Below are 20,475 nucleotides of genomic sequence, written 5' to 3' on the forward strand. Positions count from 1 at the left end.
ACATGGAGGCTAAACAATACACTACTTAATAATAAGTGATCACTGAAGAAATCAAAGAGGAAATCAAAAAATACCTAGAAACAAATGACAATGGAGACACGATGACCCAAAACCTATGGGATGCAGCAAAAGCAGTTCTAAGAGGGAATTTTATAGCAATACAATCCTACCTTAAGAAACAGGAAACATCTCGAATAAACAACCTAACCTTGCACCTAAAGCAATTAGAGAAAGAAGAATAAAAAACCCCCAAAGTTAGCAAAAGGAAAGAAATCATAAAGATCAGATCAGAAATAAATGTAAAAGAAATGAAGGAAAGGATAGCAGAGATCAATAAAACTAAAAGCTGGTTCTTTGAGAAGATAAACAAAACTGATAAACCATTAGCCAGACACATCAAGAAAAAAAAGGGAGAAGACTCAAATCAATAGAATGAGAAATGAAAAAGGAGAAGTAACTACTGACACTGGAGAAATACAAAATATCACGAGGGATTACTACAAGCAACTCTATGCCAATATAATGGACAACCTGGAAGAAATGGACAAATTCTTAGAAATGCACAACCTGCCAAGACTGAATCAGGAAGAAATAGAAAATATGAACAGACCAATCCAAGCACTGAAATTGAAACTGTGATTAAAAATCTTCCAACAAACAAAAGCCCAGGACCAGATGGCTTCACAGGCGAATTCTATCAAACATTTAGAGAAGGGCTAACACATATCCTTTTCAAACTCTTGCAAAATATAGCAGGGCAGGAACATTCCCAAATTCATTCTACGAGGCCACTGTCACCCTGATACCAAAACCAGACAAAGGTGTCACAAAGAAAGAAAACTATAGGCCAGTATCACTGATAAACATAGATGCAGAAATCCTCAACAAAATACTAGCAAACAGAATCCAACAGCACATTAAAAGAATCATACACCATGACCAACTGGGGTTTATTCAGGGATGCAAGGATTCTTCAATATATGCAAATCAATCAATGAGATATACCATATTAACAAATTGAAGGAGAAAAACCATATGATCATCTCAATAGATGCAGAGAAAGCTTTTGACAAAATTCAACACCCATTTATGATAAAAGCCCTTCAGAAAGTAGGTATAGAGGGAACTTTCCTCAACATAATAAAGGCCATATATGACAAACACATAGCCAGCATCATCCTCAATGGTGAAAAACTGAAACCATTTCCACTAAGATCAGGAACAAGACAAGGTTGCCCACTCTCACCACTTTTATTCAACATAGTTTTGGAAGTTTTAGCCACAGCAATCAGAGAAGAAAAGGAAATAAAAGGAATCCAAATCAGAAAAGAAGTAAAGCTGTCACTGTTTGCAGATGACATGATACTATACATAGAGAATCCTAAAGATGGTACCAGAAAACTACTAGAGCTAATTAATGAATTTGGTAAAGTAGCAGGATACAAAATTAATGCACAGAAATCTCTGGCATTCCTATACACTAATGATGAAAAATCTGAAAGTGAAATCAAGAAAACACTCCCATTTACCACTGCAACAAAAAGAATAAAATATCTAGGAATAAACCTACCTAAGGAGACAAAAGACCTGTATGCAGAAAATTATAAGACACTGATGAAAGAAACTAAAGATGATACAAATAGATGGAGAGATATACCATGTTCTTGGATTGGAAGAATCAACATTGTGAAAATGACTCTACTACCCAAAGCAATCTACAGATTCAATGCAATCCCTATCAAACTACCACTGGCATTTTTCACAGGACTAGAACCAAAAATTTCACAATTTGTATGGCAACACAAAAGACCCCGAATAGCCAAAGCAATCTTGAGAACGAAAAACGGAGCTGGAGGAATCAGGCTCCCTGACTTCAGACTATACTACAAAGCTACAGTAATCAAGACAGTATGGTACTGGCACAAAAACAGAAATATAGATCAGTGGAACAGGATAGAAAGCCCAGAGGTAAACTCACGCACATATGGTCACATTGTCTTTGATAAAGGAGGCAAGAATACACAGTGGAGAAAAGACAGCCTCTTCAATAAGTGGTACTGGGAAAACTGGACAAGTACATGTAAAAGTATGAGATTAGAACACTCCCTAACACCATACACAAAAATAAGCTCAAAATGGATTAAAACCTAAATGTAAGGCCAGAAACTATCAAACTCTTAGAGGAAAACATAGGCAGAACACGATGACATAAATCACAGCAAGATCCTTTTTGACCTACCTCCTAGAGAAATGGAAATAAAAACAAAAATAAACAAATGGTACCTAATGAAGCTTCGAAGCTTCAAATCTTTTGCACAGCAAAGGAAACCATAAACAAGACCAAAAGACAACCCTCAGAATGGGAGAAAATATTTGTAAATGAAGCAACTGACAAAGGATTAATCTCCAAAATTTATGTGCTGCTCATGCAGCTCAATTGCAAAAAATCAAACAACCCAATCCAAAAATGGGCAGAAGACCTAAATAGACATTTCTCCAAAGAAGATATACAGATTGCCAACAAACACATGAAAGAATGCTCAACATCATTAATCATTAGAGAAATGCAAATCAAAACTACAATGAGATATCATCTCACACCAGTCAGAGTGGCCATCATCAAAAAATCTAGAAATAATAAATGCTGGAGAGGGTGTGGAGAAAAGGGAACTCTCTTGCACTGTTGGTGGGAATGTAAATTGATACAGCCACTGTGGAGAACAGTATGGAGGTTCCTTAAAAAACTACAAATAGAACTACCATATGACCCAGCAATCCCACTACTGGGCATATACCCTGAGCAAACCATAATTCAAAAAGAGTCATGTACCAAAATGTTCATTGCAGTTCTATTTACAATAGCCCGAAGATGGAAACAACCTAAGTGTCCATCATCGGATGAATGGATAAAGAAGATGTGGCACATATATACAATGGAATATTACTCAGCCATATAAAGAAACGAAATTGAGTCATTTGTAGTGAGGTGGATGGATCTAGAGTCTGTCATACAGAGTGAAGTAAGTCAGAAAGAGAAAGACAAATACCGTATGCTAACACATATATATGGAATCTAAGCAAAATAAAATGTCATGAAGAACCTAGGGGTAAGACGGGAATAAAGACACAACTACTAGAGAATGGACTTGAGGATATGGGGAGGGGAAAGGGTAAGCTGTGACAAAGTGAGAGAGTGGCATGGACATATATACACTACCAAACGTAAAATAGATAGCTAGTGGGAAGCAGCCGCATAGCACAGGGAGATCAGCTCGGTGCTTTGTGACCACCTAGAGGGGTGGTATAGGGAGGGTGGGAAGGAGGGAGACGCGAGAGGGAAGAGATATGGTAACATATGTATATGTATAACTGATTCACTTTGTTATAAAGCAGAAACCAACACACCATTGTAAAGCTATTATACTCCAGTAAAGATGTTAAAAAATAAATAAAATAATTTGGATAAAAAATAGTAAAGCATTTCTTTATTTACAGTAAAAATTTAACATCTACTTTTCTTTTTTCGAACTATTAAGTGCTATTGTTTTAAATGTTAAATAACACCACAGACTAAAAGCAGCTAACATAAAAATATTTTATGCTTGCCACCTCAAGTCATGGGAATGCTACCAGATTGGAGGTCTATCTATCTATATTCAAGCATAACTCCAAACAAAAAAATTAATACCTTAACTAATTACCTGAGAAAGAAAAGAAATAGGTTATGCACCTTGGGGGGGGGGGAAATGGATTAAAATCGGTTATTTTCCAGGAAATTCATTATCCCAGCTAACCTTAATTTTAAAAGTTGTTCATGCCGGCCGCCAGAACTGCGCCTGCACGTGCACCCTCTTTCTCTCTCTCTCTCTCTCTGTTTCTCTCTCTCCAACCCCCGCCCCTCCTCGCGACGTTGACGTAACACACCTGCGCACTGTGCCTTGTGTGACCTCTAGGACTTACCCAGCAGGCAACGCTTCTGTCTCAGGTTAAAATGGTGGGTGGGCCTGCTGTTGCAGCATCAAGCAAATGGCTGGAGGGTATTCGAAAATGGTATTACAATGCTGCCGGGTTCAATATACTGGGCTTAATGCGAGATGATACAGTATATGAGAATTACGATGTAAAAGAAGCCATAAGAAGGCTTCCTGAGAACCTTTATAATGACAGGGTGTTTCGCATTAAGAGAGCCCTGGACGTGACCATGAGGCAGCAGATCTTGCCTAAAGAGCAGTGGACAAAATATGAGGAGGATAAATTCTACCTTGAACCACATCTGAAAGAGGTTATTCGGGAAAGAAAAGAGAGAGAAGAATGGGCAAATAAATAATCATGTAGTCTAAATCTGGATGCAGCTATCCTAAAGTATTTTTATGAAGTTGGTTAAACCTGAAATGTACAATGTAGAACTATCTGGGCTGTAAATGTATTACTTTAAATAAATCTCTATTATAATTTTAAAAATAAATAAATAAAAGTTGTTCGTTATAACTCTGATGAAATGAAGATTTCTTTCAAGTTTTTATTTTTAGTGTCGTATCCAAAACTGATTTTAGTATTTCATAGATTGTTGACATGCATGTAAAATATCCTGGTATTAAATGCTTGAGAAATGTATCCAAAATTGAATGTACCCAACAAATGGGGAAATCACAAAGAAAAATAAAACTCAAGATAAAAGATTTTAAACATTTGCTTTAAAAAATACTGCAAAAATGGCAGAAGAAATAATTCAGTACCTAATATTGTGGAGAAAATATCCCAGAAAAATCAGAACTGAATTGAACTAGAGAAACCAAGACTTGACATATACACAAGAAAAAGTTAACTGAATTATACAAGCTACAGAGATTTGTAGCCTATTAAACCATGCTTCATATCTTAACTTGAAAATACTTAACTTGGGCAGCTGTTTGAAATAATGTTTTTGAAATTAATATGCAAATGTACTTGTCCTTGGGCACATCATATTTCTCCCCAACTCTGACCCTATTCGACTTCTTGTATTCTTTCAGGTTAGGCATTTTTATCTCTTCTATTACTCTGACAAGTCTTTATTTCAGCTATTATCTATAGCTGGGCTTTGTGATCCCCTTTCTCTCATTAGTTTATATAAGCTCACTTTGATCTTTCTTCTTTTTTTAAATGGAAGTTAATAATTAGTATCTCCTTGAATTACAAGGAAGATTAACAGGAAAATATATGGACGACATACTATAGTGTCAAGAATAAATTTGGTGATTTTATCAGGGTGCTAATCTATGAACCAAATTCTCAGCAATCTCATACCACAAATACTTAAGAGTCAGTGGGGATGCAGTCCCTCACCATCTCATAACTACAGCATCTGGTTGCCTAAAAAAAGAAAGGTAAAAGAATTATTCACAGGTCTTTTACTGCTTCTGGTCTGAAAAAATAGGCATATAACTTTTACTTATATTTCATTAAAGAAATTAATCTCATAACCCTTCCCAATTGTAGTAGGGTTATTGGTAAACCATGATATGTCTACCACAGTGGTCAAAAGATTTTAGTTCCTTTTTTACTCTCTTATGTTATATCCCAGTCACAGTCATTTCAGCTTACTAATTATCCAGAAGTTAGAGATAGTTAATGAAATCCTACAGAATTAAACCTAGGCTTTTCTTAGAGCAGTTGGGTGGAAGGGAAGATACCATGATAACAATTACAGGTTTTGCTGAGTCTGGAATCACCAAGTGCCCACTTGGAATCTTCGCCTGTAATTTTTGCAGGTATCTCAACCTCAGTATTTCCAAACCTACCTTTGACATCCCCTACACAGGAAATCTCTCTTGAAATCCAATTAGCCATCAAGTTTTGTCAATTCTGTTTCCATATTATTCATTGCTGCTGTTACTCATAGTATCCCTTTCTGGGCACCGTGATTAATCTGAGTGCTGGGATGCACTGGAACCTTCAAGTGGGCAATAAACTGTTACAATAGTTGGGAGAAACAGAACAACCATTTCAAAGTCCTGGAATTGCAGATGCTTTTTTAGCACTGATTAGAAAATTCAAATTATTTCATTGAAAACTAACATCATATTAACTAATGTTTAAAATAAAAATAAATATAAATGAAATATGAAGGTAGACATTGAGATGGGAAATGTAAGCGATACAGAGTCCCCAAGATAGTTCAGCTAGAACTGTTCAAGAACTTAACATTTTTCTATTATTAATATCCTTGCTTCTGCATTTAAGTAAGTTAGATAAGGTTTTAAATAGATTCACACAAATATAGAGTATCTTTTTTGAAATGAATGTTGAGGCAGGGTATACAACATAAAAAAAGTAAACTTCAAGGTGCAGTCCATAACCTTCCCCCAACCACCTATGTTACTACTCTATAAAGAATTATAAAGATGCTTATGGAATAAGGGGGACTGTTAAGAGGCATTCATTTTCTTTTCTTTCACAAATAATCAGTCAAATTAAAATAGAAAAAGGAAAATAATCTCTAACTACTTCTTCTGTGGTAATGTTACCACTCACAGCCCCAAGAGCCTCATTTTACTATTAGTTTCACACTGAGGTTTTATAAAATTTACTTTTTTCAAACATTTAGATCCCAGTATAAGAAGTTAGACATGCTTCTTTAAACTGATAAAGAGAAACATTTTATCGTATTTTTGAAGTAGTATTTTAGAAACCATGATTTTCAGATTTTTTTGAGCTTTGGAACTTCCTGATCATTGCAAAATGTGTCTTTTGATATATTATTTTGCCAAGCCTACTCAATGGTTTTCTGAAGACAGAGACATTATATTAATTGCCATCTGCTTTTCTCTATGAGAAGCTGGCTTAGTTGAGCTTAGTTTCAGCCTTCCACAAGCCTTTCAGAATACATTGTATTTTTATAAGTTTTCACAGATGGAATAATTATCTTTATGTAACCAAGAAGAGGTCATAGAAAAGACAATTTCTAATTAAATTCAGTTACAAACTGTGTAAGTGCATAGATTATAGTATTTTTCATCCCTTAAGTCATAATTAGTCTTCTTTGAAAACATAATTGTTTTGAGTTACACTGGGATCATTTTCAGCCTATATATGTCCATGCTATATCACATATTTCTTCAAGCATGACAATGTTTATTTGTCATAGTCACTTAGCATGCTTGGAAAAAATATAATGACATTCAAATCCTTTGAAAATACATGCAGAACATATACATTAGGGACAATGTATCCTACACTATGTTTGCAATAGTCATATATAAAATTTTTATATGTGCATGAAGTTTGCAGAAATCACAATAGCTGACTACTTCAAAGTTTAGAAATAAAGAAATCATTAGATCTTTATTACCCATGTATAGGTAGCTATTCTTATAGAGCTGGTTTAAAATACTTACATAACACATATAGCACAGGGAACTCTGCTCAATATTATATAACAACCTAAATGGGAAAATAATTTGAAATATATATATATATATGTATAACTGAATCACTTTGCTGTACACCTGAAATTATCACAACGGTGTTAATCAACTATACTCCAATATAAAATAAAAAGTTAAAAAAATAAAATTTTAATGTCATGGAAAAAATTTTAAAAAATAAATAAATAAAATACATAGCACATACAATGTGTCAGATAATTTTCTGGGTACATCAACTCATATAATCAAGATAACAACCTAAAGGGATAGGCCCTATTATCATCCTCATTTTTCATGTGACAAAACTGAGACACCCAGAGGTTAAGCCAGTTGGCCAAAGTCACACAGCTATTGGCTGGTAGGGCTGGTCTAGTAATAGTCATCCTTGCCCCACAGGTGGCGCTCTTCACTCCATCAAGCAGCCTTTAGAACATTTCATTTCAACATATTTGGGAGAATAACTTCAGTCAGTAAATAGTAAACTCTTGATCTTCATTATGGTGCTACATAACCTTAATCTATGTAAAATAGTTATATAATTCATTATAAAGCTCTGTGTATATATGTATTAATGAAATAAATATTAAAACTAAAAAATAGAAATACATATTAATTTTACTCCATTTATAATTCCTCAATTCACAGATGATTTCTATCTGCATTTGAGGGCATAGTCTTCCAGGCTTTCTTCTTTGAATTTGTCTACATTTATTGTCAAATTAATGGAATCATTTTCTGTGTATTTAATTTCTTTTTTTCACCTAACAAAGTGTAGCAGCATATTTCTGTTTCATTAAATGACTTTACAGCACAACATTTACAGCAACATAATAGCTGAATAACATTATGTTAACATGAATTTTGAAATTTGTTTTTATTCAATTGTTTCTTTGTCAACTCTGAGAGCAATTTTGTATATCTTCTCCAAATGATATATAGGGTATTCAGTGATTTTCCAGTGTTTTAAAATTATACAATGATAGAAAAATATAGACAAATACATATGGGTTTACCTCCAGAAATAGTATATTAGAATACCTTTTTAGGTGTTAGAAATAAAACACTGTTTTATTTGTCCATGTTATATACTTTCACAAGAACATTAAAAGATTTCAAAAAAAGAAAGTATTTTCACAGCAGTCACACAAGAAAATAAGTGTGAGAAATAGCCTATGGACATGCAATGGCTAAATTAAAATTAGATTACAAAAATAGTAAAGACATAATTAAGTTCTTTACATATTAATTGCATTGGCAACATGTAGTGAGGAATATAGTCCAAAAGTAGTTTAGGCCAATCTTCAGCTCAGAAGCATACCAAGATTTAGCCTTGAAATTATAAGAATAAATCATATTTTGGTAGCTTGTGGAAGGGGAATAAAAGGTAGAATATGAGACTTTAAAAAATGAGATTTTGCCAGTGTGTATTTCATCAACTGGAATCTGTCTCTTCTCATTCTAGAATATTTTGCATGGTCAGGTTCAATCTTGTCAACACATAGCACTCCAAATATGGGGCTCATTAATCCACAGCCCTCCCCACTACTCCAGAACAGAGTTCACAACAGCCAGACCAGGAATGGAATGACTCCATATTTTAGGACACTACACACATAGTGAATGGGGAAGGCTGTAAGTTCAAAGAGGGCTTAGGAGATTCTCATACAGGTGTTCTGACACTATGTTACTTCATGTGTGGCATACACTTTTAATTCCACAGTAAATACTCAAAATGTAAGTCTAACGAGAGTTTATAAATGGGACAAAGAAAAGGTCTTTAACATTCTAGATTTATTAATAAAGAACTAGCACATGGTTAGTTATAATTCTTGGTTCAAAAATTGTCTTTCTTCCTTCTCACTTATATCTGCAAGCTATATCCACTAATTTCTTGTTATATTCTTATTAGCAGTTCTGAGAAAGCCATGTAAAAGCCTTTATTTATAATGTCACTCTAAGAGACTGCCAAGTTTCCCTTGATTTTTGAGATCACAAATAGGATTAAGTTTCTATATTTATCCCATCCACATTTCCCCAGCTCCAACTTTTATCTCCCAACACACAGCCACCAAATCCATCATTCTGACTTATTCTTTCCCTTTGTTTTCTTTTTGTGACCCCAAGAATCTTTAGAGTAAGAGAGAAAATGACGGTCCAAAAGGAGATAATAGAAAACATTTTATTATATCTAGTTTCAAGACTGGTCCAAATGTTAAAATGCAATTTATAGATCTTTATTCAACTTCAATAACGTGAACTATCAGCGAAAGATGTCATACACAGTGTTAGATATCTATGCATTTTCTTTCTTCCATTCAGTAAAGCACAATGTATATTGTACACTCCATGCCCTTAAAATTAGATTTCCAGTCCTACCTCTATTTGGTACTATGCAGGTCACTTAAAATTTCTGAATAGTTTCTCTAGGGCCCATTTCAGACATACTAACTGATAACAGTTTTCCTTATTAGCCTGAACTCAGCCCTGAATATTTCTCAGTCTGGCACTGCTGACAGCTGTCAACACTCTTCAGTCAGAAGTGGACTATTATTTGAAACGTTTTTCCCTTCCCCTGAAATGTATGACCATTATAGAATATTTGGAATATGCAAGAGTGTAAACGAAGTCACAATAGTTCATCATTTGGGCATGCTTACTGCCACCGTTTCATTCCTCTATTTTTATATTGAGGTTCAAATGAAAGGGTATTCATATCTGTTTTGTTATGATATAGGAATATGAAATAGTGATAGTTTAATTTTTAAATATTTCAATCATACACTTAAACTGAAAAAAAATAACATATGGTAGAAAAATTACCCAGGTTTAATGAATATTATGATTTGACATCTTTAGATTATTTTAGAGGGAGGAAAATGTGACAGATACTTATAAACTTCAAACTTTAAACCAGTTTCTCTTTCTCCTATCATGTTAATTACCATAATAAATTTTGTGTGTTGTTTTTCTTTTCCTAAGCTTATTTTACAAAATCAACTTATGAGAATAGTCTCATATGGCATCATCTTACAACTTTGAAACATTTTTATCTGGTATCACATGGTGCCCTAATTTGAACTTTTTTTTTATACTTTTTTTCTAGTTAATCCAATTGACATTTGCCTCTAAGTGGACAAATTTTTCTAGGTGTAAAGCAGTAAAAAAGAAGCTCTTAGTTTATAGATTAAGCTAACTTTTAAATATACTAAATTTGGACAAATGATCTCCACAATTATTGTCCAAATTTTCAGCTTCATTAACATTGTATAGGAGTTCTATTTTCTGTATATTTTCATCAATGGCTGGTACTAAAATATTTAATAATTTTGGTCCATCATAGTGATTTTAAAAATGAAAAATAAATCATTTTTATTTTTGTTATTGTTGAATATATATGTTTTAAACACAAGTGAAGAATAAAAAAAATAGCTGTGCAAATACTTATTAACCAATTTCAAGGATATTAATTACCAGTATGACCACAAAGAAACTTTTATAACTAATAAAATTAACAATATTTTCTCTTTATCATCTAATAACCAACTTATATTAAATATTACAGATTCATAAAAATGTAAAGATAAAAACAGGCTTATACAAATCAAGATCTAGATAATACATCTTTTAATCTAGCATATTATCTTCTTTAAAACCCCTCACTTTTTTTCTCAAACTACTGACATGAAGAAATTATATCAGTTTTTTGATAGACAAATGCTATTTAAAATTCATTGTGTATACGATCTCACACATAGTGTGATAAATGCAGACTCAGTGTCAGTATATCTGGAGTAGCTCAAGATTCAGCATTTTTAATAAGATGCTGCTGTTCCACAGATCACAAGGTGGGTAGAAAATCCATAGAAAGATTAACAATTTGGACTTGTTTGATTATTTTGGTTTCATTTTTTGGACATATTTATACTTCTGTAAGACCATCATCACAATCAAGATAATGAACATAGCCATCACCCCCAAATTTTCTCTTGTGACCCTTGGTAATACCTTCTTCCTATTCCTCTCCATCTCTATTCTCTCTCAAGAACTTATCTGTTTTCTGTCACTGCAATAGCTTTGAATTTTCTAGAATTATATATAAATGGAAACATGCAATCTGCACTACTTTTTGTCAAGCTTCTTTCACTCAGCATAACTGTTGGAGATGTCACTTTGTGCATCAATAGCTCATTTCTTTTTACTACTGAGCATTATTACACCACATGGACATACCACACTTTGTTAATACATTAACTTGGTGGTGGGTATTTGATTTGTATCCAGTTTGGGCTATTATAAATAAAGTTGCTTTAAACATTCTTGTAAACGTCTTTGTATGGGCAAATAATTTTATTTCTCTGGGGCAAATATCTGAGAACAGAATGGCTGGATCATACGGTCAGCGTATGTTTAAGTTTTTAACAAACTCCGCATCTGTTTTCTGCAATTGTTGTGCCGGGTTCCATTCCCACCAGCAGTGCATGAAAAGAAACTATATTCCATTTGGTGCAGCAATCTATAGTCTTAATTATTTTATGTTGATTGATGGTACTTTTAACATTTTTTATACGTCAGTGAATTTTTTTTGTCCTATTGGCATTTCAATAGGGGAGACCAGTGTTACCTACTCCACGATTATAACTGTCTACTTCTCCTTAGCACTGTTGATATTTATTTCATGTATTCTAAAGCTCTGATATTAACTTCAGTCACATAGGACTGTTAGGCCTTTTTGATTAATTTACTTTTTTATCTTTATAAATGTACTTGTTATGGCAGGTAATACTTCTTGTCTTGAGGTCTTGTTTCTGAGATATTAATACAGCATTTCAGCTAACTTATGATTATTATTTTATGGTATATCTTTTCTCATCCTTGTCCTTACAACCCATCTGTGTATTTATAATTAAATGATTTCTTTAGTACATAGTTGGGTTAAGTTTTTAAATCCAAAACTGACAAACAGTGCATATTAATTGTTGTGTTTTATTAATCTCTTTTTAATGCAATGATTCATTTGGTTAAATTTGCTATACACTCTTGAGTTTACTTCTTTCCCCTTATTCTCCTGTTTATTATTGTACTAATAGAAGGTAATTTTTGGAATCTTTTTTCCCTTTCTTAGTCACTTAATATGGCCTTTTGTTTGTTTTCAGTGAGTGCTCTAGTGATTTCGATGTGCATCCTTCACTTCTCACAGCAGTCTACTTGAATAATTGCTATATCACTTTAACTATAATGTAAGAGGCTGACCACCAGATAGTTTAATTTCCCACATCCCATTATTTGTGCCATTATATTCTGCATGTTATATATCCCATAATATTGTTATTAATTTATAAATAGTAAAGTATTTTTAAAATATTAATAAAAAAGCCTTTTATATTTATCTATATATTTAATATTGCCTTCCAATTTCATTACTTTATGTTGGTTCATATGTCCTTCATTCTGAAGAGTTTCTACTTAATATTTTTATAGTGCAATTGTGCTATTGATTAATTCTTCTAATTTGCTTTATATTACTCTTGTTTTGAAGGATATGTAATTACATGTTAAAAGTTTTTGTCTCAGAACTTTATGCATGTCATTCTATTGCCATCAGTCTTACATTATTTCTAATGAACATTTAATGGATATTCTTATTATTTCCCTTTTTCCTCTGGTTAGTGTTTAATATTTTCTCTTTATATTTTATTTTTAGTAATTTTACAATAACATGATTTTTGTTTGTTTTGTTTTATTCTTGCTTAGTGTTTGTTGAGTGTCTTTTTGGGTGGGATATTGTTCTGCACGTTTGAAAAACCATTGGCCACTATTTTCTCTTCTTTCTTTTTGGGACTCCAGTTATATATATATGTTATACTATTTGAGATTGTCCCATAATTATTGAAATTCTCTCTATTTTTAAAAATAATTTTTTCTACTGTCGATGTTATCTTTCTACTTTAATTTGAATCATTTCCATAAAGCAATCTTTAAGCCAATGACATTTTCTTCTTTAATGTTCAATCTTTTGATAAAACAATTTTGGATTTCAGGTATTATATCATTCAGTTCTAGGAGTTTCATTTTTTGAGTTTTTCTTTTTTTGCTGTGTTTCATCACATGGTCACTGAAATATTTGATTTAGACAATTGTCATCAATAACTGGTAAAACTTTAAAAGAAAGGGTGACTAGGAAATTCATAATAAATGATTCAAATGACAGTGATGAATGAATGAATTCCTAATGAATCTTAGGAACAAGACCAACAACTTCAGGACAGGAAACAAAATGTGACAAAACTAAGTATTTTGTGCCTCCAGATATCATGGAATATGAAAGATACAGCATCAGCTATGAGAACTGTTGACAAATATTTAAAATTGCATCTAATCAAGACTCTACTAATTTAAAGGGAATAAAGAACTATATTAAAACACACTATGGGCATGCAGTCAGAAAAATCCATAATGTGGGAAACTCTATAGGATCAATGACCTTGTTTGTTCAAGACATAAATGGAAAGAAAAATTAAATTTAGAGTCATGAATCTTGTGGATTAACTGAGACTTAACAAATGTCTCAACAAACTGCATTGTGTGGACATAGCTGAATCCTGACTCAAAGATGTTTAAAGAATTTTAATTTGAGTATTGGTTGGATATTTGATTATACTGAAGACTTACTCTTAATTTTTAGTATTTAATTTTGATCTTTAAAAAGGTCATATAGCATTTGTGCCCAAGTGTGTTTGTGTGTGTGTGTGTAATGAATGGTTAAATTGATAACGACATTTAAAATTTGTTTTAATATCAGGAAGTGGATATGTATATAGATTAAACAAGACTGACCGTGTTTTGATAATTTTGAACCTAAGTAATGGTATATAGGTGTTCATTATACTCTGTTTAGATGTATGAAGATACCATAATATAAAGTTAACATAGATGTTATTTACCCAACATTTTAAGCATAATTCATATCACTGTTAGTGATAGTTTTACAAATTTATACAAAATATCTTCTCATAAAGAAAACTGTACTTGTTCCAAATGTCTTCATTATTCACTAGCTATCAAAATATATATTTTAGCTATTTCTAAGCAACAGACATAAGAATTTCAAATATTTAACATAGGGTGAAATTCATCTTTAATTTTCACCTCAGCTGAATTTCTTCATGACTTTCATTAAGTAAACTTATAACAAAGAATACATCTGCTTGAAAGAATTACAGTGGGACCACAGGATCCCCGTTTATGACAATGTGTTCTTTCTTAATTAGGTGTTTTTAACAACTCTTCCTAACGATCCAAAGACCTAAAAAACCTGTCAGGGACAATCAAAAATATGTGGAGAAAATTCAAAACAAGGTCATATGAAAAACTCCTAGCAGAAAGAGATTCTATGACTTTTCTGCTGATTATGGCATTGTAGATTGGACAAAATTATTTTTCTTCATTAATCCCAAACAAACAAATCCAATTTGGTTATACGGAGGCTCTATATAGATGTGGAAATTGCAAAGTTATTCAGTTTCATATAAGGGTGAGAATTACCAATCATATCATGGAGAGCTGGTATGATCAGTATCAGGTAAATGGAAAATTTTAAATGGAAAAGTCAGTAGCTTGAGTTTTTTGTCTTAATATTTACATACTAAAAGATACCTTTCATCTCCATTTTACATATTATAAACATTCAACCATTTTACCCAAGCACTGTACTTTTTCATTTATTTTTTTAAAAATGGCTTTATTTCTTTGTTAAGATGAAAAACATTTCTTTCATATCTTTTGCAATATAAAAATATCTTAACAGGATTTCTATTCACATGATGTTTTATAACATCAGTATAAATTGGTGTAAATGTTTAAATCCCCCAGATTTTAAGTTGAATTGCCATTTTGTCTATTTAATTAGCTATGTAAAATACCATAACATGGGAAACTGGATGACAAAGTGTATCTATTGAAAAAGAGGAAAAATGTCACATTTTTCCCTGGCTTGATGGTTGATTTAATTGGATAGTTTGAATTTTACTGAGATAGAAAGGAAGAAGTAAGCAGGTTAAATTTTTAAAAATATCTCAGTGTCAGTTATCAATCAAGGAGATTGCTAGAGCAACTTTTCAACCTTCAGGCAAATTTATGACTACAATGACTGAGCAGAAATTTGTAATTGTACCATTCAAATTATTGCTGAGTTACAAAACATAATTAAGTAGCTCAACTGGAAGATGAGTGTGTATTTCTGTTCCATTTTTACAGATGCAAAAGTTGTATCATGTCTTTAACAATTATGCAAGAAAATGTTATTTTTTAAATGTCGAGAATTTTGTTTTGTTTTTTGTTCTCTAGGAATATGAAAGATACCTAAGAGTTCAAAATATTACAAGGGAACATAAGATTTTTGTTTGCAACATACTGTTTCTCTGAAGAGTACCAGTTGGAATCAAGATCAGAATGAATTGCTGCTTATTGCTGCCTTTTATGTTGGGAATTCCTCTCCTATTGCCTTGCCTTATAGCAACAGAAAACTCTAAAACAGAGGAAGTTAAGCACCCAGCGGGATCTCATTTGAGAGTGAGGCGTGGCTGGATGTGGAACCAATTTTTTGTACCAGAAGAAATGAATAAGACTAGACATCACATTGGCCAGGTACTGATTTTCTGAAAGTGCTACAGGAAATAACCTTGTAAATCTGATCGAAAGAGTGGAGGAGGCTTTGGTATTTGATGAATTCTCCGTTTTTCTTACTGGAAACATTAGAAAGCTTCAAATACCAGCATAGTTGATTGTTATATTTGCAAGCACCTAAAATAGTCGCAAAAACTTGAAGAAGAGGGAAAGCTCTGGTTTTTAAATTTCACTTTAACCTCATACAAAATTGCAGCATTTATCAACATCTGGAAATGTGATGTTGTTATTTTTGGTAATGGATCAAAGCCACCACACGGAGAACAGTAATGTTTACCAACGGTATTTAGCCTGATTTTCCATTATGCTAAGCAGGTGTTGATTTACCCCTCATTAATTTTTAATGAAGCAGTTTAATACCAAGTCCTTTTACAGTTATGCAGCTTCAAGAGCCTACACACTTCATTTGATTAGTGAAGTTGAAGTAAAACAAATAATTATTTCATTTTCTTATAAGAATACATTTTAAGAAAATTTCCTTCATGAGATAAAACATTTCCTATTTATGTTTTTGGGTTTTACTATTATTTGATTTTCTTCAAACAGAGGTAGTTATAATATCATGTCCTTCTCTGTAAGGCTCTTTCTCTGGATGAATGTACTGAAATAAGTTTAACCACTAATTAACTGACACTAAAATTTAATTGGGTCCAAAGTGTGAAACACTCAAAATTTATTAACTCTCTTTTTCTAGCCCTTTTAGGAGAGCTGCAGTGTTAGCGTGTTGTCTGGATTCCATATGGGTTCATCTGTCCCATCAGCCAAATATATGAGTACATTCGTCCAAAGGCCTAGATTAGGGTTTTAGGCAAACAGATTTCAATCGTGTGTGTGTGTGTGTGTGTGTGTGTGTGTGTGTGTGTGTGCGCGCGCGCGCGTGCCTGCCTGCTATAAGTAATACTTCTCGTCCCTTTTTATTTTCTAAGATAACTCCAGGTAAAGCACGGGCAGAACAGTGTGAGGTCCGTTGTTAAGTGTCTGCTAGTTACCTGAGTCTCTAGCCATATTTACAGTGGACTCCACAGACCCCCATAGGCTCTCCCACCACTGAGTAAGGAGACATGCTACTATTGGCAGGCGAATGTTAGTGGTAAGGCTCTACAGGGAAGTGCATCAATGCAGTCAGAACAGGGACTAGTCACTGAATAACTCACATTTTCTGGGTTTTGTTTTTCTGCTCCCTACACATATCTCCCATTTCCTCCTTTCATATAGTGGTTTATTTTGCTTCTTTTTCATTCTGTAAAAATATTTATGAAAATATTCTAACAGATATCTTTTCCTCTAAACAGCCTCATTAAGCTTAAACCACATGTAGGTAACTGGTTTAAAATAGAGTAATAATGAATACGTACATGCTTATAATAACAGAGCTGGTAAAAATAAAATGTAGTTGATGTGTCCAAAATAACTTTCTTTTTGATCTGTTTGTTAAAAGAGATTAAATTTGGAAAGCACAATTAGGTAAAAATTTAGTCATATTGATTTGCCAAATTGATAGTAACTATGTAATTGAAAAAATATTTTTGAATGGAAATACAGAAAATTTTATAACACTAGAATCCACAAAATTGAAATGTGTTTAACTTATGCATTTAGTGACAACAAGAGGAAGATGTTCAATTTTTTAAAAAATTAAATATGGGTCCTTAAAAAGATCAAGCTCACTGATCTATGAAAATTAACATGAATATACTTGAAATACATTTATTCATGACTGAATTTGACTTGTCTTCATTCTAACATTCAAATTTTCAAACTACATTGAAATAATATTTGGAAACCAGGGGCTATGCATTGCTTTCATTTGGTATACTTATTGGAGAATACATTTGTTTTCCACAATTTCTTATCACTGGGGCATGGGGATTTCACTTTTATGAGTAATGAAGGACTTTCAAATTTTAAAAGCTGTAACTCTTTTTTATTATCTTTTTATTATCTCTAATTTGGTTCTTTCATTGTAGAGCAGTGATGTTCAACACATTATTAAAATTAGTTGTTTTAGATATCTTTAGATATTCTCCACAATCACATAGAAAAAATTATTAATTAGTCCAGAATAATATATTGTACTTCAAGCTATCAGAAAAATTATGAAATTAAGGTTGTATTTTTTGGCTAACTTTGTAAATTTTCAGAGAAGCTCTTACTTTTCAGAAGGGTATATTCATAAATGGTGAATCAAGGAAACCATGGATTCACAATAATTAAGAGATTATTCTCTAATGCTTCCTTTCTTTATGTAAAAATAAGTTGGATATGAAAAATTTTACAATGTTACCTATATCATAACATCTTTTTTACATATAAAATTCAAAATTCCATTCACACTATGAATAATGAACAAATTTACTTTGCTCTTAAATAAATAAAATAGTGAGGACAAAAGAAGTACATTTGAGAACTGAGTGACCTATGTTGGAAAGGAAGAGTTAGAGTTAATTTGGCTAAAACTCAAGGACTAAAAGACCATGTTAGGTACTGGTTTGCAGGGGAGGATCTGAGATCAAACCGGCCTTTTGGTGTAAATCATAATTCTACCCCAAAACCATGTGATGCTGTGAAAGTTTTTAAAATTTTCACTCTCATTTTCCTTCTCTATTGAAAGAATTTATTATATCAATTATGTGTATTTTACAATGAATGCATGACGATTAATTGAGAAAACTAATATAAAGCAATTTGTAGATTTTATGGATGATTGAGATTATTATCATCTTCTCAACATGCTCCCTAATTTTCTTACTAATATTTCCATGTTTTCTATGTGTTTTTAGCCTAGAGATAGAACATCACTGTTTAAATTTATTTTAGATCATTATCTCTCTGTCTCTAGGCCCCCATCTAATATAAATATTTGAGAGTATGGTTTTAGTGACTAAAAATGTAATCATATAGAGTAAACACGAACCAAATTTTTTGTGCATAATGTATAAAAGGGGCTTTGTTTTTCAATCATTATAGTTTCTAATTAGAATCATCTGTTTAGAGTAATGAAATTTGTATAGCGCTTTACATTGAAAATTCAAAGACTTCTCTGCCTGGTGATAGATTTTAATCTTAAACTTAACATTTTACCTCACTTAATATAATATGGGAATTATATGGAATTTTTAACTTAGGGAATAATTAACAGACATGAAGATGCAATGATTAAAATTTGTCTTACCATGTTTGGAAAGTAAATTATCTCTCTTTGCACTTGCAGCTAAGATCTGATTTAGACAATGGAAACAACTCTTTCCAGTACAAGCTTTTGGGAGCTGGAGCTGGAAGTATTTTTGTCATTGATGAAAGAACAGGTGACATATATGCTGTACAGAAGCTTGATAGAGAGGAACGGTCCCTCTACACTCTAAGAGCCCAGGTAATAGACACCACTACTGGAAGGGCTATGGAACCTGAGTCTGAGTTTGTCATCAGAGTGTCGGATATCAATGACAATGAACCAAAATTCCTAGATGAACCTTATGAGGCCATTGTACCAGAGATGTCTCCAGAAGGTATTGCATATTAATTTACATCAAAGATGTACCTATTAACAATGAAAGCAGATTTAAAATTTCGAACATACGTTTTGGAAGTGAATTATTTACCGTTCTACACGGGTACTTCCTTCTGCAAATGTGTTAAGTAAAATATTTGAAAAATTAGACTAATGAGTAAAATCTTGTAAATAATCATACTATATATTAATAAATAATTTGTCTTGTTAAAATATAATTTCAGTCTTCAATAGAAAGAAACGTTTACTTGAGTATACATAAAATTCTTTAGCTTGTTCACTTATTGGTTTCTTCAATAAAAGAATTTACTTTCCAAAACAAACTATTCTTTTGTATCTCAAAAAATACATAAGATCATCCTGAAAGAGTCACACATAAAAACAGGAGAAACCAATTTATAAGACTAGAATCCTAGATGCATCCAAACAACGGAACATGAAAATTAAAAACAAAACAAAATGGCTGAAGACCTCTGTTTAGCCATATCCATTTTTAAGTTCTTTTTCAAACCCAATGTCACTTTAATAAATATTCTAAATATAATACTTGTAGAAGAGAATGCTTTCCATGAAATGTAATAATTGACTGCCTTGGAAATCAGACATGTCTTTCCAATAGGGGGAAAATCATGGTATGGTTATACAAAATTTGTCCACTCATTCTTTGTCAGAAAAGTTTAATAATACAACAGATAGTAAAATTTAATTCACAAAATTTACTTAAGTATGATAAACTTCAATGTGATTTAATAATTGTCATTTTTAAATTATGCTAATGTGCTTTAAAACTGCCTTACCTAAACATTTGATTCATTAGCCAGGAAGTCTAAAAATGTATATTCCATTATATATTTTCCTGATTCTTCATTTTTTTTAACA

The 20,475-nt window shown here is 32.3% G+C and overlaps 1 protein-coding gene and 1 pseudogene across 3 annotated transcripts in view; both read left to right on the plus strand.

The window, feature by feature from the left end:
• Positions 1 to 3,991: 3,991 nt before the first annotated feature.
• LOC114898498 lies at positions 3,992 to 4,410 on the plus strand (annotated as a pseudogene).
• Positions 4,411 to 15,774: 11,364 nt separating this feature from the next.
• CDH19 (cadherin 19) overlaps positions 15,775 to 20,475 on the plus strand; it is a 49,986-nt gene continuing 45,285 nt past the window's right edge. For 2 of the 3 annotated variants that reach the window (XR_003794385.1, XM_029228044.1), the window contains exons 1-2: positions 15,775 to 16,049; positions 19,300 to 19,594. Coding sequence is in view for 2 of the 3 variants with exons in the window: in XM_029228044.1 (XP_029083877.1) it covers positions 15,855 to 16,049; positions 19,300 to 19,594 (490 nt within the window). In the remaining variant the exon portion in view is untranslated. The remainder of the gene's footprint in view (positions 16,050 to 19,299; positions 19,595 to 20,475) is intronic. The other variant, XM_029228032.1, reaches the window with a different exon arrangement.

Source organism: Monodon monoceros, unplaced genomic scaffold (genome assembly GCF_005190385.1).
Source record: "Monodon monoceros isolate NGI ecotype Baffin Bay Population unplaced genomic scaffold, NGI_Narwhal_1 Super_Scaffold_1, whole genome shotgun sequence".
Lineage (NCBI taxonomy): Eukaryota > Metazoa > Chordata > Mammalia > Artiodactyla > Monodontidae > Monodon > Monodon monoceros.